The sequence below is a fragment of the Pseudophryne corroboree genome, chromosome 2 (genome assembly GCF_028390025.1).
Source record: "Pseudophryne corroboree isolate aPseCor3 chromosome 2, aPseCor3.hap2, whole genome shotgun sequence".
NCBI lineage: Eukaryota > Metazoa > Chordata > Amphibia > Anura > Myobatrachidae > Pseudophryne > Pseudophryne corroboree.
The window spans coordinates 144,469,334-144,494,391 of NC_086445.1; the positions used below are offsets into that span (position 1 = coordinate 144,469,334).

At 47.6% G+C, this 25,058-nt stretch overlaps 1 protein-coding gene across 5 annotated transcripts in view; it reads right to left on the bottom strand.

The window, feature by feature from the left end:
- Nucleotides 1–13,783: 13,783 nt before the first annotated feature.
- Nucleotides 13,784–25,058, bottom strand: part of LOC135004051 (uncharacterized) — a 154,335-nt gene continuing 143,060 nt past the window's right edge. For 4 of the 5 annotated variants that reach the window (XM_063951781.1, XM_063951782.1, XM_063951783.1 and 1 more), the window contains one exon: nt 13,899–13,973. In XM_063951781.1, coding sequence (XP_063807851.1) covers nt 13,923–13,973 — 51 coding nt within the window. In that variant the 3' untranslated portion in view covers nt 13,899–13,922. Of the gene's footprint in view, nt 13,974–25,058 lie in introns of all 5 variants that reach the window. The other variant, XM_063951784.1, reaches the window with a different exon arrangement.

Consider the following 25,058-nt stretch of genomic DNA (forward strand, 5'->3'; position numbering starts at 1 on the left):
AGGGCCCCTGCTGCAGCAGATCCTGTCTGAGCGGTAGAGGCCATGGGTCCTCTGATATCATTTCTTGAAGTTCCGGGTACCAAGCCCTTCTTGGCCAATCCGGAACCACGAGTATCGTTCTTACTCCTCGCCTTCTTATTATTCTCGGTACCTTTGGTATGAGAGGCAGAGGAGGGAACACATAAACCGACTGGTACACCCACGGTGTCACTAGAGCGTCCACTGCTATCGCCTGAGGGTCCCTTGACCTGGCGCAATATCTCTTTAGCTTTTTGTTGAGGCGGGACGCCATCATGTCCACCTGTGGCCTTTCCCAACGGTTTACCAACAGTAGGAAGACTTCTGGATGAAGTCCCCACTCTCCCGGGTGTAGGTCGTGTCTGCTGAGGAAGTCTGCTTCCCAGTTGTCCACTCCCGGAATGAACACTGCTGACAGTGCTAGTACGTGATTTTCCGCCCATCGGAGAATCCTTGTGGCTTCTGCCATTGCCATCCTGCTTCTTGTGCCGCCCTGTCGGTTCACATGGGCGACTGCCGTGATGTTGTCTGACTGGATCAGTACCGGCTGGTTTTGAAGCAGGGGTCTTGCCTGACTTAGGGCATTGTAAATGGCCCTTAGTTCCAGAATATTTATGTGTAGGGAAGTCTCCTGACTTGACCATAGTCCTTGGAAGTTTCTTCCCTGTGTGACTGCTCCCCAGCCTCGAAGGCTGGCATCCGTGGTCACCAGGACCCAGTCCTGTATGCCGAATCTGCGGCCCTCTAGAAGATGAGCACTCTGCAGCCACCACAGTAGAGACACCCTGGTCCTTGGAGACAGGGTTATCAGTTGATGCATCTGAAGATGCGATCCCGCCCACTTGTCCAAGAGGTCCCACTGGAAGGTCCTCGCATGGAACCTGCCGAATGAAATTGCTTCGTATGAAGCCACCATTTTTCCCAGGACTCGTGTGCAGCGATGCACCGATACCCGTTTTGGTTTTAGGAGGTCTCTGACTAGAGATGACAGCTCCTTGGCTTTCTCCTGCGGGAGAAACACTTTTTTCAGTTCTGTATCCAAAATCATCCCCAGGAACAGTAAGCGAGTGGAAGGAACCAGTTGTGACTTTGGAATGTTCAGAATCCAGCCATGCTGTTGTAGCACTTCCCGAGAAAGTGCTACTCCGACCAGTAACTGCTCCCTGGACCTCGCCTTTATAAGGAGATCGTCCAAGTATGGGATAATTAAAACTCCCTTTTTTCGAAGGAGTATCATCATTTCTGCCATTACTTTGGTAAACACCCTCGGTGCCGTGGACAGTCCAAACGGTAGTGTCTGGAATTGGTAATGGCAATCCTGTACCACAAATCTGAGGTACTCCTGGTGAGGAAGGTAAATAGGGACATGCAGGTAAGCATCCTTGATGTCCAGGGATATCATGTAATCCCCCTCATCCAGGCTTGCAATAACCGCCCTGAGCGATTCCATCTTGAACTTGAATTTTGTTATGTAAGTGTTCAAGGATTTCAAATTTAAAATGGGTCTCACCGAACCGTCTGGTTTCGGTACCACAAACAGTGTGGAATAGTAGCCCCGGCCTTGTTGAAGTAGGGGCACCTTGACTATCACCTGCTGGGAATACAGCTTGTGAATGGCCTCTAGCACAGCCTCCCTGCCCGATGGAGTCGTCGGTAAGGCTGATTTGAGGAAACGGCGGGGGGAGGCGCCTCGAATTCCAGCTTGTACCCCTGAGATACTACTTGAAGGATCCAGGGATCCACCTGTGAGCGAGCCCACTGATCGCTGAAATTCTGGAGGCGGCCCCCCACCGTACCTGGCTCCGCCTGTAGAGCCCCACCGTCATGCGGCGGATTTGGAAGAAGCGGGGGAGGACTTTTGGTCCTGGGAACCTGCTGTGTGTTGCAGCTTTTTCCCCCTTCCTCTGCCTCTAGACAGAAAGGACCCGCCTTTTCCCCGCCTGTTTTTCTGGGGTCGAAAGGACTGTACTTGGTAATACGGTGCTTTCTTAGGCTGTGAGGGGACATGGGGAAAAAATGCAGACTTCCCAGCTGTTTCTGTGGAAACAAGGTCTGAGAGACCGTCACCGAATAACTCCTCACCCTTATAAGGCAAAACTTCCATGTGCCTTTTAGAATCTGCATCTCCTGTCCACTGCCGAGTCCATAAGCCTCTCCTAGCAGAAATGGACAAGGCACTTATTCTAGATGCCAGCCGGCAGATCTCCCTCTGTGCATCTCTCATGTATAAGACTGAGTCTTTTATATGCTCTATGGTTAGCAATATAGTGTCTCTGTCTAGGGTGTCAATATTTTCCGACAGGGAATCTAACCAAGCAGCAGCAGCACTGCACATCCAGGCTGAAGCAATAGCTGGTCTCAGTATAACACCAGTGTGTGTGTATATAGATTTTAGGATAGCCTCCTGCTTTCTATCAGCAGGTTCCTTTAGGGCGGCCGTATCCGGAGACGGTAGTGCCACCTTTTTAGACAAACGTGTGAGCGCTTTATCCACCCTGGGGGGCGTTTCCCAACGTGACCTATCCTCTGGCGAGAAAGGGAACGCCATTAGTAATTTTTTTGAAATCACCAATTTTTTATCGGGGAAAGCCCACGCTTCTTCACACACCTCATTTAATTCCTCAGATGGGGGAAAAACTATAGGTAGTTTTTTCTCCCCAAACATAATACCCTTTTTTGAGGTACCTGGGTTTATATCAGCACGGTGTAAAACCTCTTTCATTGCCTCAATCATGCCACAAATGGCCCTAGTGGACTTTAAATTTGACTCATCGTCGTCGACACTTGCATCAGTATCCGTGTCGACATCTGTGTCTGCCATCTGAGGTAGTGGTCGTTTCAGGGCCCCTGACGGCCTTTGAATCGTCTGGGCAGGCACGAGCTGAGAAGCCGGCTGTCCCGCATTTGGCATGTCGTCAAATTTTTTATGTAAGGAGTCGACACTTGCACGTAATTCCTTCCATAAATCCATCCACTCAGGTGTCTGCCCCGCAGGGGGTGACATCACATTTATAGGCATCTGCTCCGCCTCCACATAAGTCTCCTCATCAAACATGTCGACACAGCCGTACCGACACACCGCACACACACACAGGGAATGCTCTTAAAGGAGACAGGACCCCACAAAAGCCCTTTGGGGAGACAGAGAGAAAGTATGGCAGCACACACCAGAGCGCTATAATAATACAGGGACTAACTGAATTATGACCCTTTATAGCTGCTTATTGTATTAAACTGCGCCCAAATTTAGTGCCCCCCTCTCTTTTTTACCCTTTCTGAAGTGTAGACTGCAGGGGAGAGTCAGGGAGCTTCCTTCCAGCGGAACTGTGAGGGAATAATGGCGCCAGTGTGCTGAGGGAGATGGCTCCGCCCCTTTTTCGGCAGCCTTTTCTCCCGCTTTTTTCTGTATTCTGGCAGGGGTAATTACCACATATATAGCCTCTGGGGCTATATATTGTGGTTATTTTGCCAGCCAAGGTGATATTATTGCTGCTCAGGGCGCCCCCCCCCCAGCGCCCTGCACCCTCAGTGACCAGAGTGTGAAGTGTGTATGAGGAGCAATGGCGCACAGCTGCAGTGCTGTGCGCTACCTTGGTGAAGACTGAAGTCTTCTGCCGCCGATTTTCCGGACCATCTTCATGCTTCTGGCTCTGTAAGGGGGACGGCGGCGCGGCTCCGGGAACGAACACCAAGGACGAGTCCTGCGGTCGATCCCTCTGGAGCTAATGGTGTCCAGTAGCCTAAGAAGCCCAAGCTAGCTGCAAGCAGGTAGGTTCGCTTCTTCTCCCCTTAGTCCCTCGATGCAGTGAGCCTGTTGCCAGCAGGTCTCACTGTAAAATAAAAAACCTAATTTAAACTTTCTTTCTAGCAGCTCAGGAGAGCTCCTCGTGTGCAACCAGCTCGGGCCGGGCACAGAAATCTAACTGAGGTCTGGAGGAGAGGCATAGAGGGAGGAGCCAGTGCACACCAGATAGTACCAAATCTTTCTTATAGAGTGCCCAGTCTCCTGCGGAGCCCGTCTATTCCCCATGGTCCTTACGGAGTCCCCAGCATCCACTAGGACGTTAGAGAAATATACAGAGCAACTGATTGGTCACCATGGGCAACTTCTCCACTTTTATCAATGCTTAGTAATTGTCCACCATAGTCTAGTAAGAAGGGGGTGTCCGCTGTGCAAAACCTTTATTCTTTGTAATTGTTTCTAAGCTAGACACTGAGTAGCAATTTGGGCAACCCCCAACGAGTGACATTTAAGGAATACAAACAAGATTATACAATACATTGCTAAACCTTTCCTCTCAATGCCTGATACCCCAGATCTTCGCTTACTGCTAATCGAATGCTTTCTTTCATTATATATACACCTCAAGAAGTGCTATGTAAAAGGAGAACCTTTGGGCAGTCTGGAGTATTCAGGGTTGTATTAACGCCATGACAAAGAGAAAACAGATCTACAGTGATCTCAGTGAATCAACTGTTGCTGCTCAACCATCTGGAAAGGATTCTAAAGCCATTTCCAAACAACGTGAAGATTATTCTATGAATGGAAATTTTTACAAATGGAGAACCCTGAAGGCAGTCACCATTTTGCCAGGAGTGGGTTTCCCAGCACATTCACTTTAAGTCTGTTTATGATTCCCTGAAAAATCACAAAAGAACCTAACAGCTCAATTCTAGGCTTTAAAAAGCCTGTAAAGTTCCATCTAAACAAAGCAGAAAACATCTGGAGCAATCTGGACAGACAAGACAAGTTCAGTGGTGTTGGGGTGAGGATTTGTATGCCTCACAATCTAGTCCACAATGAACTAATTTTTATATCATTGTTTCGCTCAGCTAAATGCAAGGCCACCAGTCTGACAACTAAAGCACAGTCGAAATTGGACCATTCAGCATAACAATCCTGAGCACACCAGAAAATCTTAGCCCAGGCTGGAACCACCTTTGAGACGTCCATGCTGGCCCTTAAACTAGCACTACCATAATGGTAAAGCAAGGGGGGTGGCTATGTTACAAGTATCTATTTTCCCAGAGCTCTCACAATTCTGTAGTAATTTTGTTAACCATTATTAAACTGTGCTGCAGGTCTGTGATTGGAGGAGGGGGCAGGGCCGTCTTTTCGTATGGGCTCAGTGGGCTCTTGCCCAAGGGCCCCAGGAGTAAAAGGGCCCTAGGCTGATAGCTGAGGGTCCCCTCTTTCCAGGGGGTACCAGATTTTTGAAAATCGGCCCTGGGGAACCGGAGATATCTGACTTGAAAGCAGTGGTCCCATCCAAGCCTGTTAATTGCTATTCCCAGACAGATCTCTCAGGTTTTGTCTAATTTAGAGTTTTTCTGAGGGTATAATCCAAAAGCTGGGACCCTCCCCTTTTCAGTGGACACTGGCAGCTTGTCTCTACTATGCCTAGAACCAGAGATATCAGCCTTCAAGCACCTGGTCTCTGCTCCAGCTCCACACGCCTGGTATACAGTTTTATATTTTCGTTGGTGGATTGCTCTGGCTCCTGAACTCTGATCCCCAAGTCCCCCAGTATCTCCTGAAGGTGGGACTCTCTATTTTTGTATCCCATTCAAAGCTAAGAAATATATTTTAAGGAACTTGAGATATCTGCAATCAAGTAATCTGCCCCACCAGAAAATTATGAATATTAATCCCACTCCACTATCCACCCCTCCCCTACGTATTCAACACCCCCTACCACCCTGGAAGTCATGTACCAGGGCCCCTTCATTCAGCCCAATGTCCCCTTCTACAGTGTAGCCCCATCTGTACAGTAACGGAGTAATTAGCAGAAATTACTGCTCCAGGTCCTACATGCTGAGCGGAAGATAGAACACCCCCTACCGCCCGTGGGACATCAAAGCTGCCGCTGATAGCACTCCCCACCCCTACCGCTGGAGGATGGGTAGGGGCCCCAGTGTATTGCTGTGCCCAGGGGCCTACACTGCTATTAAGACGGCCCTGGGAGGGGGTGCCATTGCAATCTTTTCATTGTGGTTTGTTATTGGTCCTTCCTTTCACGCATCCAAACCCCCCACCCTCCTCCATTTTTGGATGGTCTGTGAGAACAACAGGCACCACTGGAAAAAAAATGGTTACTTGAAACAGCTCTTGGGGTTACAGCTAGATACAAGGGGCACCCCTAATTCTTACCAATGTGATAGTGCAGCTTTAAGATAGATGTGCATAAATTAACCCCCTGTAGCAGTGTGGTAAAGAGTAGAGATGAGCGCCGGAAATTTTTCGGATTTTGTGTTTTGGTTTTGGGTTCGGTTCCGCGGCCGTGTTTTGGGTTCGACCGCGTTTTGGCAAAACCTAACCGAATTTTTTTTGTTGGATTCGGGTGTGTTTTGGATTCGGGTGTTTTTTTCCAAAAAACCTAAAAAACAGCTTAAATCATAGAATTTGGGGGTCATTTTGATCCCAAAGTATTATTAACCTCAAAAACCATCATTTCCACTCATTTTCAGTCTATTCTGAATACCTCACACCTCACAATATTATTTTTAGTCCTAAAATTTGCACCGAGGTCGCTGGATGACTAAGCTAAGCGACCCTAGTGGCCGACACAAACACCTGGCCCATCTAGGAGTGGCACTGCAGTGTCACGCAGGATGTCCCTTCCAAAAAACCCTCCCCAAACAGCACATGACGCAAAGAAAAAAAGAGGCGCAATGAGGTAGCTGTGTGAGTAAGATAAGTGACCCTAGTGGCCGACACAAACACCGGGCCCATCTAGGAGTGGCACTGCAGTGTCACGCAGGATGTCCCTTCCAAAAAAACCCTCCCCAAACAGCACATGACGCAAAGAAAAAAAGAGGCGCAATGAGGTAGCTGTGTGAGTAAGATAAGCGACCCTAGTGGCCGACACAAACACCGGGCCCATCTAGGAGTGGCACTGCAGTGTCACGCAGGATGTCCCTTCCAAAAAACCCTCCCCAAACAGCACATGACGCAAAGAAAAAAAGAGGCGCAATGAGGTAGCTGTGTGAGTAAGATAAGCGACCCTAGTGGCCGACACAAACACCGGGCCCATCTAGGAGTGGCACTGCAGTGTCACGCAGGATGTCCCTTCCAAAAAACCCTCCCCAAACAGCACATGACGCAAAGAAAAAAAGAGGCGCAATGAGGTAGCTGTGTGAGTAAGATAAGCGACCCTAGTGGCCGACACAAACACCGGGCCCATCTAGGAGTGGCACTGCAGTGTCACGCAGGATGTCCCTTCCAAAAAACCCTCCCCAAACAGCACATGACGCAAAGAAAAAAAGAGGCGCAATGAGGTAGCTGTGTGAGTAAGATAAGCGACCCTAGTGGCCGACACAAACACCGGGCCCATCTAGGAGTGGCACTGCAGTGTCACGCAGGATGTCCCTTCCAAAAAACCCTCCCCAAACAGCACATGACGCAAAGAAAAAAAGGCGCAATGAGGTAGCTGTGTGAGTAAGATAAGCGACCCTAGTGGCCGACACAAACACCGGGCCCATCTAGGAGTGGCACTGCAGTGTCACGCAGGATGTCCCTTCCAAAAAACCCTCCCCAAACAGCACATGACGCAAAGAAAAAAAGAGGCGCAATGAGGTAGCTGTGTGAGTAAGATAAGCGACCCTAGTGGCCGACACAAACACCGGGCCCATCTAGGAGTGGCACTGCAGTGTCACGCAGGATGTCCCTTCCAAAAAACCCTCCCCAAACAGCACATGACGCAAAGAAAAAAAGAGGCGCAATGAGGTAGCTGTGTGAGTAAGATAAGCGACCCTAGTGGCCGACACAAACACCGGGCCCATCTAGGAGTGGCACTGCAGTGTCACGCAGGATGTCCCTTCCAAAAAACCCTCCCCAAACAGCACATGACGCAAAGAAAAAAAGAGGCGCAATGAGGTAGCTGTGTGAGTAAGATAAGCGACCCTAGTGGCCGACACAAACACCGGGCCCATCTAGGAGTGGCACTGCAGTGTCACGCAGGATGGCCCTTCCAAAAAACACTCCCCAAACAGCACATGACGCAAAGAAAAATTAAAGAAAAAAGAGGTGCAAGATGGAATTGTCCTTGGGCCCTCCCACCCACCCTTATGTTGTATAAACAGGACATGCACACTTTAACCAACCCATCATTTCAGTGACAGGGTCTGCCACACGACTGTGACTGATATGACGGGTTGGTTTGGACCCCCACCAAAAAAGAAGCAATTAATCTCTCCTTGCACAAACTGGCTCTACAGAGGCAAGATGTCCACCTCATCATCATCCTCCGATATATCACCGTGTACATCCCCCTCCTCACAGATTATCAATTCGTCCCCACTGGAATCCACCATCTCAGCTCCCTGTGTACTTTGTGGAGGCAATTGCTGCTGGTCAATGTCTCCGCGGAGGAATTGATTATAATTCATTTTAATGAACATCATCTCCACATTTTCTGGATGTAACCTCGTACGCCGATTGCTGACAAGGTGAGCGGCGGCACTAAACACTCTTTTGGAGTACACACCTGTGGGAGGGCAACTTAGGTAGAATAAAGCCAGTTTGTGCAAGGGCCTCCAAATTGCCTCTTTTTCCTGCCAGTATAAGTACGGACTGTGTGACGTGCCTACTTGGATGCGGTCACTCATATAATCCTCCACCATTCTTTCAATGTTGAGAGAATCATATGCAGTGACAGTAGACGACATGTCCGTAATCGTTGTCAGGTCCTTCAGTCCGGACCAGATGTCAGCATCAGCAGTCGCTCCAGACTGCCCTGCATCACCGCCAGCGGGTGGGCTCGGAATTCTGAGCCTTTTCCTCGCACCCCTAGTTGCGGGAGAATGTGAAGGAGGAGATGTTGACAGGTCGCGTTCCGCTTGACTTGACAATTTTCTCACCAGCAGGTCTTTCAACCCCAGCAGACTTGTGTCTGCCGGAAAGAGAGATCCAAGGTAGGCTTTAAATCTAGGATCGAGCACGGTGGCCAAAATGTAGTGCTCTGATTTCAACAGATTGACCACCCGTGAATCCTTGTTAAGCGAATTAAGGGCTCCATCCACAAGTCCCACATGCCTAGCGGAATCGCTCCGTGTTAGCTCCTCCTTCAATGTCTCCAGCTTCTTCTGCAAAAGCCTGATGAGGGGAATGACCTGACTCAGGCTGGCAGTGTCTGAACTGACTTCACGTGTGGCAAGTTCAAAGGGCATCAGAACCTTGCACAACGTTGAAATCATTCTCCACTGCGATTGAGACAGGTGCATTCCACCTCCTATATCGTGCTCAATTGTATAGGCTTGAATGGCCTTTTGCTGCTCCTCCAACCTCTGAAGCATATAGAGGGTTGAATTCCACCTCGTTACCACTTCTTGCTTCAGATGATGGCAGGGCAGGTTCAGTAGTTTTTGGTGGTGCTCCAGTCTTCTGTACGTGGTGCCTGTACGCCGAAAGTGTCCCGCAATTCTACTGGCCACCGACAGCATCTCTTGCACGCCCCTGTCGTTTTTTTAAAAATTCTGCAACACCAAATTCAAGGTATGTGCAAAACATGGGACGTGCTGGAATTTGCCCATATTTAATGCACACACAATATTGCTGGCGTTGTCCGATGCCACAAATCCACAGGAGAGTCCAATTGGGGTAAGCCATTCCGCGATGATCTTCCTCAGTTGCCGTAAGAGGTTTTCAGCTGTGTGCGTATTCTGGAAAGCGGTGATACAAAGCGTAGCCTGCCTAGGAAAGAGTTGGCGTTTGCGAGATGCTGCTACTGGTGCCGCCGCTGCTGTTCTTGCGGCGGGAGTCCATACATCTACCCAGTGGGCTGTCACAGTCATATAGTCCTGACCCTGCCCTGCTCCACTTGTCCACATGTCCGTGGTTAAGTGGACATTGGGTACAACTGCATTTTTTAGGACACTGGTGAGTCTTTTTCTGACGTCCGTGTACATTCTCGGTATCGCCTGCCTAGAGAACTGGAACCTAGATGGTATTTGGTAACGGGGGCACACTGCCTCAATAAATTGTCTAGTTCCCTGTGAACTAACGGCGGATACCGGACGCACGTCTAACACCAACATAGTTGTCAAGGCCTCAGTTATCCGCTTTGCAGCAGGATGACTGCTGTGATATTTCATCTTCCTCGCAAAGGACTGTTGAACAGTCAATTGCTTACTGGAAGTAGTACAAGTGGGCTTACGACTTCCCCTCTGGGATGACCATCGACTCCCAGCAGCAACAACAGCAGCACCAGCAGCAGTAGGCGTTACACGCAAGGATGCATCGGAGGAATCCCAGGCAGGAGAGGAATCATCAGAATTGCCAGTGACATGGCCTGCAGGACTATTAGCATTCCTGGGGAAGGAGGAAATTGACACTGAGGGAGTTGGTGGGGTGGTTTGCGTGAGCTTGGTTACAAGAGGAAGGGATTTACTGGTCAGTGGACTGCTTCCGCTGTCGCCCAAAGTTTTTGAACTTGTCACTGACTTATTATGAATGCGCTGCAGGTGACGTATAAGGGAGGATGTTCCGAGGTGGTTAACGTCCTTACCCCTACTTATTACAGCTTGACAAAGGCAACACACGGCTTGACACCTGTTGTCCGCATTTCTGTTGAAATACTTCCACACCGAAGAGCTGATTTTTTTGGTATTTTCACCAGGCATGTCAGTGGCCATATTCCTCCCACGGACAACAGGTGTCTCCCCGGGTGCCTGACTTAAACAAACCACCTCACCATCAGAATCCTCCTGGTCAATTTCCTCCCCAGCGCCAGCAACACCCATATCCTCCTCATCCTGGTGTACTTCAACACTGACATCTTCAATCTGACTATCAGGAACTGGACTGCGGGTGCTCCTTCCAGCACTTGCAGGGGGCGTGCAAATGGTGGAAGGCGCATGCTCTTTACGTCCAGTGTTGGGAAGGTCAGGCATCGCAACCGACACAATTGGACTCTCCTTGTGGATTTGGGATTTCGAAGAACGCACAGTTCTTTGCGGTGCTACTGCTTTTGCCAGCTTGAGTCTTTTCATTTTTCTAGCGAGAGGCTGAGTGCTTCCATCCTCATGTGAAGCTGAACCACTAGCCATGAACATAGGCCAGGGCCTCAGCCGTTCCTTGCCACTCCGTGTGGTAAATGGCATATTGGCAAGTTTACGCTTCTCCTCCGACAATTTTATTTTAGGTTTTGGAGTCCTTTTTTTACTGATATTTGGTGTTTTGGATTTTACATGCTCTGTACTATGACATTGGGCATCGGCCTTGGCAGACGACGTTGCTGGCATTTCATCGTCTCGGCCATGACTAGTGGCAGCAGCTTCAGCACGAGGTGGAAGTGGATCTTGATCTTTCCCTAATTTTGGAACCTCAACATTTTTGTTCTCCATATTTTAATAGGCACAACTAAAAGGCACCTCAGGTAAACAATGGAGATGGATGGATACTAGTATACAATTATGGATGGACTGCCGAGTGCCGACACAGAGGTAGCTACAGCCGTGGACTACCATACTGTGTCTGCTGCTAATATAGACTGGTTGATAATGAGATGTAGTATGTATAAAGAAGAAAGAAAAAAAAACCACGGGTAGGTGGTATACAATTATGGATGGACTGCCGAGTGCCGACACAGAGGTAGCTACAGCCGTGGACTACCGTACTGTGTCTGCTGCTAATATAGACTGGTTGATAATGAGATGTAGTATGTATAAAGAAGAAAGAAAAAAAAAACCACGGGTAGGTGGTATACAATTATGGATGGACTGCCGAGTGCCGACACAGAGGTAGCTACAGCCGTGGACTACCGTACTGTGTCTGCTGCTAATATAGACTGGTTGATAATGAGATGTAGTATGTATAAAGAAGAAAGAAAAAAAAAACCACGGGTAGGTGGTATACAATTATGGATGGACTGCCGAGTGCCGACACAGAGGTAGCTACAGCCGTGGACTACCGTACTGTGTCTGCTGCTAATATAGACTGGATGATAATGAGATGTAGTATGTATAAAGAAGAAGAAAAAAACCACGGGTAGGTGGTATACAATTATGGATGGACTGCCGAGTGCCGACACAGAGGTAGCTACAGCCGTGGACTACCGTACTGTGTCTGCTGCTAATATAGACTGGATGATAATGAGATGTAGTATGTATAAAGAAGAAAGAAAAAAAAACCACGGGTAGGTGGTATACAATTATGGATGGACTGCCGAGTGCCGACACAGAGGTAGCTACAGCCGTGGACTACCGTACTGTGTCTGCTGCTAATATAGACTGGATGATAATGAGATGTAGTATGTATAAAGAAGAAAGAAAAAAAACCACGGGTAGGTGGTATACAATTATGGATGGACTGCCGAGTGCCGACACAGAGGTAGCTACAGCCGTGGACTACCGTACTGTGTCTGCTGCTAATATAGACTGGATGATAATGAGATGTAGTATGTATAAAGAAGAAAGAAAAAAAACCACGGGTAGGTGGTGGTATACAATTATGGATGGACTGCCGAGTGCCGACACAGAGATAGCTACAGCCGTGGACTACCGTACTGTACTGTGTCTGCTGCTAATATAGACTGGATGATAATGAGATGTAGTATGTATAAAGAAGAAAGAAAAAAAAAACACGGGTAGGTGGTATACAATTATGGATGGACTGCCGAGTGCCGACACAGAGGTAGCTACAGCCGTGAACTACCGTACTGTGTCTGCTGCTAGTATAGACTGGATGATAAATAATGATATAAAAAATATATATATATCACTACTGCAGCCGGACAGGTATATATTATATAATGACGGACCTGCTGGACACTGTCTGTCAGCAGAATGAGTTTTTTATAGAATCAAAAAACACCACACAAGTCACACGACGAGTGTTTAACTTTTTCAGGCAGACAATCACAATATACTGGTGGTCAGTGTGGTCAGGTCACTGGTCAGTCGCAGTGAAACTCTGGCAGCAAAAGTGTGCACTGTTTAATATGTACTCCTGGCTCCTGCTATAACCTATAACAACTGCTCCCCAGTCTCCCCCACAATTAAGCTGTGTGAGCACAGTCAGATATTATACATAGATGATGCAGCACACTGGGCTGAGCACAGATATGGTATGTGACTGAGTCACTGTGTATCGTTTTTTTCAGGCAGAGAACGGATTATATTAAATAATAATAAAACTGCACTGGTGGTCTCACTGGTCAGTCACTAGTATAACTAACTAACTACTATCAGCAAAATTCTGCACTCTCTGAGTACTCCTCCTAAGCTCCAGTAAATGAAGTGTCTCACTCTCACTCTCCTATCTATTTCTAAACGGAGAGGACGCCAGCCACGTCATCTCCCTATCAATCTCAATGCACGTGTGAAAATGGCGGCGACGCGCGGCTCCTTATATAGAATCCGAGTCTCGCGATAGAATCCGAGCCTCGCGAGAATCCGACAGCGTGATGATGACGTTCGGGCGCGCTCGGGTCAACCGAGCAAGGCGGGAAGATCCGAGTCGCTCGGACCCGTGTAAAAAAAAACATGAAGTTCGGGCGGGTTCGGATTCAGAGGAACCGAACCCGCTCATCTCTAGTAAAGAGTGGGCCAAAATTAAATACCATGTAAGAGACCGTTAAACTTATACAGAGAACAATTACAGTAAGGTCTGTTAGTCATAAAGTTTCAGATGGATCAAAGTTTAGGACTTGGTAAGAACATGATGATAATTAACTATATGCACATATATAAATCACACATTAGCATTTTACCATGACTGCATATTAAAACATTCAAATGTAAATATACTGAGTGTTGTTGATAATGATGATGATTTATTCACTATGCTATGTAGTCAACTTTAATATCATAGTTTTTCCCTTGAGATGTTCACAGTATAGACATGAACAGGCATTACAACTTTATAAGTAGTTAGGACAAAACCAATTGTACTGTTTTTATTGATATTAATATGAATCCATTTGAGTTTTCACAGGAATAGGATTTTGGAATTTGACCTGTCAAGAAATAAAAATATAAAGGGTTACATAGGCACAGTCATTCTATATTATATATACTAAATAAAGTAGCAATCCCATGAAAAATGTTTTTTTTTTTTTTTTTTTTTATTATATAATTCACTAGGCAGGCTGTTAGAAATAATAATGATAATAATAATCTTATTTATATAATGCTCTCTCTCTCCAGTAGGACTTACGGAGTTTAACAGATAGTATGAACATAATACAGTACAGAAACTATGGACATAAATAAAGCTTGCATGGAATACAGAGACCATGGGAGGTAACAGGGTGTGACAGCCATTTAGGGTCATCAGTTGCAAGGATTATTCAACCTACATATGAAGGATCAGTGAGAGGCAGCCATTTTAGGAGCATTGGATAGGATTACCGCTGGGCAGAGTAGGCAATGCTTGGAAATGACGACGAGCGGTGCAAGTAGAAATTTTTTCTTAGTGGTACTGAGTGCTTGCGCCAGACACGTGCTGAAAATGGGTGTGGTCATGTGTCACTATGGGCGTGGCCACATGACACTAGGGGGAGTGGTCACATGATAAGGCCCCCTTTTGAGGATTTATCTCCCGCGTCACTACATTTTTTCTCATCAGATTCATGGTAATATATAATAATGATAATATATAACAGAATAGGCAGGATTCAGAGAGCAACTTTGTCTTTTGAAAGACACTCAGTCACTTACACACTAAATAAAGCAGGGCAAGTGCAGCCACACAATGACAAATAATGCTGAACTGCCTGTGAGCCTCTGACTGATACTCTGCAACGCACCATGGTACCGAGCACCACACAGCAGGTCCCGTCTGGCAGCTTCTGAGTTTCCCGAACACTAATGGGAAGGCCAAGGCAGCACTGCAACAGAGTAAAGAACTGCGAAACACGGTCCTCTTCTCGCCAGGGTAGGGAGCGTGATGTGAAGTCATGGGGTGAGATTCAAATGATATATCACGCCCAATTTCTTTTCTAAAAAGATCTCCGTTATCATGCATATTGCGCCCATAGTAATCAAGTTTAGCTGTGTAAAGGGTTGGATGCCTCGCTACTCCGAGGGTAGCGAGCTGAAATAATGATACAATGTCCTTGAGGGCAGAAACAGAACGGGTGTGGAAAGGGGTGAATAGAATTAAATCCCGCCCATGTTGTCAGCGTCACACTCATGGCAGCCCTGGCTTAGAAAAAATAGGAGGAGCTGGGAGGTGTCACGTTTCCGAGCACAGTAACTTGCTTGGTGGCGCATGCGCAAAAAATGGTAGCGGAGAGATGATCTGGCGGTACAGGGTACCGGCAACCTATGTCTTTGTTCCGCCACATTTGCACCACGCTGATAACACATAATGGAAATGTTAGAAATACCAGGCAAGGTCATTGTACGTTCCTCAGAACCATGCATTTTTCATTCTACACAGAGCACTAGGCGAGGCAGCCATGTTGGGCGAATTACATTGGTTACAACGTACGAATAAGCATTACATGCAGATAAGACATACAAAGATATTTTGGAATTTACAATTTGTCCATGGTTTGTTGTGGCTGCTACTAATGATTTATAAATCTGCAGTGTCATCTGATTACCATGACTACCAAAGGCAACCACAGTCACGTGATCAAGGGGTCTATTCATGAAACAGTGAAAAGTGTGGAGAAGTGAGCCAGTGGAGAAGTTGCCTATGGCTACCAATCAGCATTGAAGTAACATTTATACTTTGCATACTATACAATTGTACGGAGCAGCTGATTGTTTGCCATGGGCAACTTCTCCACTGGCTCACTTCTCCACTCTTTCCACTGCTTCATGAATAGACCCCCTAAGGAGCAGACACTTTGTAATGCTCCTCTGAGCCTTCACCACTGTGCACTGATTCTGATTATTAATAGGGTGCCGGTTCTAGATTGTGCCTGCATGCAGGCACAATCTAGTCAGGTCGCTCACTTCACCGCTGTTTGAAGTGATCGTACCCCCCGTCCCACCGCCTCCGCTCACCACACATCACGCTGTGTGCTGAGCGAGGGGAGAGATGTGTGCTGAGTGGTCTGTGCTAGATCGCTCAGCACACATCTCTACCGTGTGAACTCGCTTTAAGGATCAAGTTGTGTGAAATGGGAGCTTAATGTGTACAGCTATTGTTAAACCAGATTTAACAAGTGAGACAGTGATTGACAATAGGATTTCCATGCTTGCTATTGACAGCCAGCATATATCTGGTTTTATGTATGCACTCCTGGATCCGCCATTTGAGGATATATACTGCTACTCTGGATGTGAGTGATCTGCCCTTTGGATTATGGAATCTGGATCTAATTGCACAGCTAGTAATACAGAGATCCATAGACAACACGGAGAGAGGGGTTTGGGACTCACTAAACAGGCATTTGTTGGGCCAGTGAAGTTTGGGGTGAATATAACAGTGAAGCCAGGGGCAGGCAGCTAAATAACTGGGGACAGGTGGAGTAAATATGCCAAAAATGGCTGGATGTGGTGTTTGGGGATTCAGTTATTAGTATGACGGTAATAACCAAGACTGAATGAAAAACAGAGAGAGCGCAAAGACCAACAGATTGTTGGGTGGGATGGGCAGAACCCATTTAGTTAGGGGATGGAATAGCCCCAAAAATATTTTAGAGAATTTGTCTGTCTAGATAAGGAAAGAACATCCAAGGTAATTTTTTCAGAAACTACTTGTGACACGCTATATGATACAGACAGCAGATACACTACTTGTGACATGCTATGACGCAGACAGCAGATACACTACTTGTGACACGCTATATGATACAGACAGCAGATACACTACTTGTGACATGCTATATGGCACAGCAGAAACACTACTTGTGACACGCTATATGGCACATGCAGCAGAAACACTACTTGTGACAAGCTATATGGCACAGACAGCAGAAACACTACTTGTGACATTATATGGCAAGAAAAACACTACTTGTTAAACACTATATGGCAAGAGAAACACTACTTGTGACAGACTATATGACACAGCAGATACACTACTTGTGACATGCTATATGACACAGATAGCAGATACACTACTTGTGACAAGCTATATGGCAAGAGAAACACTACTTGTGACAAGCTATATGGCACAGATCGCAGATACACTACTTGTGACACTATATGACACAGACAGCAGATACACTACTTGTGACACACTATATGACACAGACAGCAGAAACACTACTTGTGACACGTTATATGGCAAGAAAAACACTACATGGCAAGGGAATCACTGCTTGTGACACGCTATATGGCAAGAGAAACACTACTTGTGACACGCTATATGACACAGACAGCAGATACACTACTTGTGACACACTATATGACACAGACAGCAGAAACACTACTTGTGACACGTTATATGGCAAGAAAAACACTACATGGCAAGGGAATCACTGCTTGTGACACGCTATATGGCACAGATAGCAGATACACTACTTGTGACACGCTATATGGCAAGAGAAACACTACTTGTGACACGCTATATGACACAGCACAAACACTACTTGTGACACACTATATGACACAGACAGGAGATACACTACTTGTGACAATCTATATGACACAACAGAAACACTACTTGTTACATGCTATATGAAACAGGAGAAACACTATTTGTGACACGCTATATGAAACAGGAGAAACACTATTTGTGACACGCTATATGAAACAGCAGAAAATAGGATTTTATATACCTACCGGGAAATCCTTTTCTCTAACGTCCTAGTGGATGCTGGGGACTCCGAAAGGACCATGGGGAATAGCGGCTCCGCAGGAGACTGGGCACATCTAAAGAAAGCTTTAGGACTATCTGGTGTGCACTGGCTCCTCCCCCTATGACCCTCCTCCAAGCCTCAGTTAGATCTCTGTGCCCGAACGAGAAGGGTGCACACTAGGGGCTCTCCTGAGCTTCTTAGTGAAAGTTTTAGTTTAGGTTTTTTATTTTCAGTGAGACCTGCTGGCAACAGGCTCACTGCATCGAGGGACTAAGGGGAGAAGAAGCGAACTCACCTGCGTGCAGAGTGGATTGGGCTTCTTGGGCTACTGGACATTAGCTCCAGAGGGACGATCACAGGCCCAGCTTGGATGGGTCCCAGAGCCGCGCCGCCGGCCCCCTTACAGAGCCAGAAGGCAGAAGAGGTCCGGAAAATCGGCGGCAGAAGACGTCCTGTCTTCAACAAGGTAGCGCACAGCACTGCAGCTGTGCGCCATTGCTCTCAGCACACTTCACACTCCGGTCACTGAGGGTGCAGGGCGCTGGGGGGGGCGCCCTGAGACGCAATAATAAACACCTTGGATGGCAAAAAATGCATCACATATAGCTCCTGGGCTATATGGATGCATTTAACCCCTGCCAAAATACATTAAAAAAAACGGGAGATAAGGCCGCCGATAAGTGGGCGGAGCCTATCTCCTCAGCACACTGGCGCCATTTTCCCTCACAGCTCCGTTGGAGGGAAGCTCCCTGGCTCTCCCCTGCAGTCACTACACTACAGAAAGGGTTAAAAAAGAGAGGGGGGGCACAAATTAGGCGCAGTATTAACTATACAGCAGCTATAAGGGGAAAAACACTTATATAAGGTTATCCCTGTATATATATAGCGCTCTGGTGTGTGCTGGCAAACTCTCCCTCTGTCTCCCCAAAGGGCTAGTGGGGTCCTGTCCTCTATCAGAGCATTCCCTGTGTGTGTGCTGTATGTCGGTACTTTTGTGTCGACATGTATGAGGAGAAAAATGATGTGGAGACGGAGCAGATTGCCTGTAATAGTGATGTCACCCCCTAGGGGGTCGACACCTGAGTGGATGAACTGTTGGAAGAAATTACGTGACAGTGTCAGCTCTGTATAAAAGACAGTGGTTGACATGAGACAGCCGGCTACTCAGCTTGTGCCTGTCCAGACGTCTCATAGGCCGTCAGGGGCTATAAAGCGCCCGTTACCTCAGATGGCAGATATAGACGCCGACACGGATACTGACTCCAGTGTCGACGGTGAAGAGACAAATGTGACTTCCAGTAGGGCCACACATTACATGATCGAGGCAATGAAAAATGTTTTACACATTTCTGATAATACGAGTACCACCAAAAAAAGGGGTATTATGTTCGGTGAGGAAAAACTACCTGTAGTTTTCCTAAATCTGAGAAATTAAATGAGGTGTGTGATGATGCGTGGGTTTCCCCCGATAACAATTTCTAAAATGTTATTGGCATTATATCCTTTCCCGCCAGAGGTTAGGGTGCGTTGGGAAACACCCCCTAGGGTGGATAAAGCGCTCACACGCTTGTAAGGGCTCTACCCTCTCCTGAGATGGCCGCCCTTAAGGATCCTGCTGATAGAAAGCAGGAGGGTATCCTAAAATGTATTTACACACATACTGGTGTTATACTGCGACCAGCAATCGCCTCAGCCTGGATGTGCAGTGCTGGGTTGGCGTGGTCGGATTCCCTGACTGAAAATATTGATACCCTAGATAGGGACAATATATTTTTGCCTATAGAGCATTTGAAAGATGCATTTCTATATATGCGTGATGCACAGCGGAATATTTGCCGACTGGCATCAAGTCTAAGTGCGTTGTCCATTTCTACCAGTAGAGGGTTATGGACACGTCAGTGGTCAGGTGATGCGTATTCCAAACGGCATTTGGAAGTATTGCCTTATTAAGGGGAGGAGTTATTTGGGGTCGGTCTTTCAGACCTGGTGGCCACGGCAACAGCTGGGAAATCCACGTTTGTACCCCAGGTCGCCTCTCAACATGAGAAGACGCCGTATTATCAGGCGCAGTCTTTTCGTGGATAAGCGGGCAAAAGGTTCCTCATTTCTGCCCCGTGACAGAAGAGGAAAAAGGCTGCAGAAATCAGCCAGTTCCCAGGAACAGAAACCCTCTCCCGCCTCTGCCAAGCCCTCAGTATACGCTGGGGCTTTACAAGCAGAATCAGGCACGGTGGGAGGGCCCGTCGCAATGAATTTCAGCGCGCAGTGGGCTCACTCGCAAGTAGACCCCTGGATCCTTCAGGTGATATCTCAGGGGTACAAATTAGAATTCGAGACGTCTCCCCCTCGCCGTTTCCTAAAGTCGGCTTTACCGATGTCTCCTTCTGACAGGGAGACAGTTTTGGAAGCCATTCACAAGCTGTATTCCCAGCAGGTGATAATCAATATACCCCTCCTGCAACAGGGAACGGGGTATTATTCCACACTGTTGTGGTACCGAAGCCGGACGGCTCGGTGAAACCGATTCTAAATCTAAAATCTTTGAACACTTACATACAGAGGTTCAAATTCAAGATTGAGTCACTCAGAGCAGTGATTGCGAACCTGGAAGAAGGGGACTACATGATGTCTCGGGACATCAAGGATGCTTACCTTCATGTCAAAATTTACCCTTCTCACCAAGGGTACCTCAGGTTTATGGTACAGAACTGTCACTATCAGTTCAGACGCTGCCGTATGGATGGTCCACGGCACCCCGGGTCTTTACCAAGGTAATGGCCGAAATGATGATATTCCTTCAAAGAAAGGGAATTTTAGTTATCCCTTACTTGGACGATTCCCTGATAAGGGTAAGATCCAGGGAACAGTTGGAGGTCGGTGTAGCACTATCTCAGGTAGTGTTGCTGCAGCACGGTTGGATTCTCAATATTCCAAAATCGCAGCTGGTTCCGACGACTTGTCTTCTGTTCCTAGGGATGATCCTGGACACAGTCCAGAAAAAGGTGTTTCTCCCGGAGGAGAAAGCCAGGGAGTTATCCGAGCTAGTCAGGAACCTCCTAAAACCGAGCCAAGTCTCAGTGCATCAATGCACAAGGGTTCTGGGTAAAATGGTGGCTTCCTACGAAGCAATCCCATTCGGCAGATTCCACGCAAGAACTTTCCAGTGGGATCTGCTGGACAAATGGTCCGGGTCGCATCTTCAGATGCATCAGCGGATAACCCTGTCACCAAGGACAAGGGTGTCCCTCCTGTGGTGGTTGCAGAGTGCTCATCTTCTAGAGGGCCGCAGATTCGGCATTCAGGACTGGGTCCTGGTAACCACGGATGCCAGCCTGCGAGGCTGGGGAGCAGTCACACAGGGAAGGAATATCCAGGACTTATGGTCAAGCCTGGAGACATCACTTCACATAAATATCCTGAAGCTAAGGGACATTTACAATGCTCTAAGCTTAGCAAGACCTCTGCTTCAAGGTCAGCCGGTGTTGATCCAGTCGGACAACATCACGGCAGTCACCCACGTAAACAGACAGGGTGGCACAAGAAGCAGGGGAGCAATGGCAGAAGCTGCAAGGATTCTTCGCTGGGCGGAAAATCATGGGATAGCACTGTCAGCAGTATTCATTCCGGGAGTGGACAACTGGGAAGCAGACTTCCTCAGCACGACCTCCACCCGGGAGAGTGGGGACTTCACCCAGAAGTCTTCCACATGAATATAAACCGTTAGGAAAAACTCGACAGGTATTGCGCCAGGTCCAGGGACCCTCAGGCAATAGCTGTAGACGCTCTGGTAACACCGTGGGTGTACCAGTCAGGGTATGTGTTCCCTCCTCTGCCTCTCATACCCAAGGTACTGAGATTGATAAGATGGTGAGGAGTAAGCACTATATTCGTGGCTCCGGATTGGCCAAGAAGGACTTGGTAACCGGAACTTCAAGAGATGCTCACGGAGGATCCGTGGCCTCTACCTCTAAGAAGGGACCTGCTCCAGCAAGGACCCTGTCTTGTTCCAAGACTTACCGCGGCTGCGTTTGACGGCATGGCGGTTGAACGCCGGATCCTGAAGGAAAAAGGGCATTCCGGATGAAGTCATCCCTATCCTGATCAAAGCCAGGAAGGATGTAACCGCAAAAACATTATCACCGCAATTGGCGAAAATATGTTGCGTGGTGCGAGGCCAGTAAGGCCCGACGGTGGAAATTCAACTGGGTCGATTCCTACATTTACTGCAAACAGGAGTGTCTATGGGCCTGAAATTGGGGTCCATTAAGGTTCAAATTTCGGCCCTGTCAATTTTCTTCCAAAAAGAACTAGCTTCAGTCCCTGAAGTTCAGATGTTTGTAAAAGGGGTACTGCATATACAGCCTCCTTTTGTGCCTCCAGTGGCACTTTGGGATCTCAATGTAGTTTTGGGTTCCAAAAGTCACATTGGTTTGAACCACTTAAATCTGTGGAGTTACAATATCTCACATGGAAAGTGGTCATGCTGTTGGCCCGGGCCTGGGCCAGGCGCGTGTCAGAATTGGCGGCTTTATCCTGAAAAAGCCCTTATCTGATGTTCCATTCGGACAGGGCGAAATTGAGGACTCGTCCTCAGTTTCTCCCTAAGGTGGTTTCAGCGTTTCACCTGAACCAACCTATTTGTGGTGCCTGCGGCTACTAGGGACTTGGAGGATTCCAAGTTGCTGGACGTAGTCAGGGCCCTGAAAATATATGTTTCCAGGACGGCTGGAGTCAGAAAATCTGACTCGCTGTTTATCCTGTATGCACCCAACAAGCTGGGTGCTCCTGCTTCTAAGCAGACGATTGCTCGTTGGATTTGTAGTACAATTCAGCTTGCACATTCTGTGGCAGGCCTGCCACAGCCAAAATCTGTAAAAGCCCATTCCACACGGAAAGTGGGCTCATCTTGGGCGGCTGCCCGAGGGGTCTCGGCTTTACAACTTTGCCGAGCTGCTACTTGGTCAGGGGCAAACACGTTTGCTAAATTCTACAAATTTGATACCCTGGCTGAGGAGGACCTGGAGTTCTCTCATTCGGTGCTGCAGAGTCATCCGCACTCTCCCGCCCGTTTGGGAGCTTTGGTATAATCCCCATGGTCCTTTCGGAGTCCCCAGCATCCACTAGGACGTTAGAGAAAATAAGAATTTACTTACCGATAATTCTATTTCTCATAGTCCGTAGTGGATGCTGGGCGCCCATCCCAAGTGCGGATTGTCTGCATTACTTGTACATAGTTATTGTTACAAAAATCGGGTTTTTTGTTGTTATGAGCCATCTTTTCAGAGGCTCCTTCTGTTATCATGCTGTTAACTGGGTTCAGATCACAAGTTGTACGGTGTGATTGGTGTGGCTGGTAAGAGTCTTACCCGGGATTCAAGATCCTTCCTTATTGTGTACGCTCGTCCGGGCACAGTATCCTAACTGAGGCTTGGAGGAGGGTCATAGGGGGAGGAGCCAGTGCACACCAGATAGTCCTAAAGCTTTCTTTAGATGTGCCCAGTCTCCTGCGGAGCCGCTATTCCCCATGGTCCTTTCGGAGTCCCCAGCATCCACTACGGACTATGAGAAATAGAATTATCGGTAAGTAAATTCTTATTTTCTCATAGTCCATAGAGGATGCTGGGTCTCCATTTAGTACCATGGGATATAGACGGGTCCACTAGGAGCCATGGGCGCTTTAAGAGTTTAATAGTGTGGGCTGGCTCCTCCCTCTATGCCCCTCCTATCAGACTCAGTCTAGAAACTGTGCCCGAGGAGACGGACATACTCCGAGAGAAGGAAATATACAGATAGTGGTGAGATTCACACCAGCTCACACACAACAAAAGGAAAGCCAAGCTAACCAACTTGAACCGATTCAGCAACGACTGAACCAACAATACTTAATCAAGTAACAATGCAGGAGTACGAAGCACTGGGCGAGCACCCAGCATCCTCTACGGACTACGAGAAAAGGATTTACCGGTAGATATATAAAATCCTATTTTCTCTTACGTCCTAGAGGATGCTGGGGTTCCATTTAGTACCATGGGGATGTACTAAAGCTCCCAGTATGGGAGGGAGAGTACCGAGGTTCCTGCAGAACAGATTGTCCAAACTTAAGGTCCTCAGCGGCCAAAGTATCGAACTTGTAGAACTTAGCAAACAAATTCGACCCTGAGCAAGTAGTTGCTCGGCAAAGCTGTAAAGCCGAGACACCCCGGGCAGCCGCCCAGGAAGAACCCACCTTACGAGTAGAGTGGGCCTTAACAGATCTTGGAATCGGCCATCCTGCCATAGAATAAGCATGCTGGATAGTTACCTGATCGAGCAAAAAATCGTCTGCTTAGAAGCAGGACACCCAATCTTGTTGGGATCATAAAGGACAAATAGTGCGTCCGACTTCCTGTGACGAGAAGTTCTCTTCACATATATCTTCAAAGCCCTCACAACATCCAAGGACTTTGAGGTAATTGAGGTGTCAGTAGCCACTGGCACCACAATAGGTTGGTTGCTATGAAAAGCCGACACAACCTTTGGAGGAAATTTTTGACACGTTCTGAGCTCAGCTCTATTCTCATGGAAAATCAAGTAGGGGCCTCTTGTGCGACAATGTCCCCAATTCTGACACACGTCTTGCAAATGCCAATGCCAACAGTGTGACCGCCTTCCAAGAAAGAAACTTTATGTCCACCTCCTGTTAAGGTTCGAACCAATCCGATTGCAGGAACTGCAGCACCACATTAAGATCCCAAGGTGCCGTAGGAGGCACAAAGGGTGGTTGGATGTGCTGAACTCCTTTCAAGAATGTCTGAACCTCAGAGAGAGCAGCCAATTGTTTCTGGAAGAAAATGGACAAGGCCGAAATCTGGATCTTTATGGAGCCCAAGCGTAGGCCCACATCCACACCTGCTTGCAGAAAGAGGAGAAACTGTCCTAGTTGAAACTCCACCGTAGGAAACTTCTTGGATTCACACCAAGACACATACTTTGTCCAGATTCAAAGGTAATGCTTAGACGTTACACCCTTCCTAGCTTGAATCAGAGTAGGAATGACTTTGTTCCGAATGCTTTTCCGAGCTAAGATCTGGCATTCAACCTCCATCTCGTCAAACGTAGCCGCGGTAAGTCTTGATAGGCGAACGGCCCCTGTTGTAGAAGGTCCTCGCGAAGAGGAAAAGTCCTCGGATCCTCCAGCAGTAATTCCAGAAGAGCCGCATACCAAGCCCTTCTTGGCCAGTCCAGAGCAATGAAGGATCGCCTGAACTCTTGTTCTTTTTATTAGTTTGAAAATCCTTGGGATGAGTGGAAGTGGAGGGAACACATACACTGACTGGAACACCGACGGAGTTACCAGGGCAT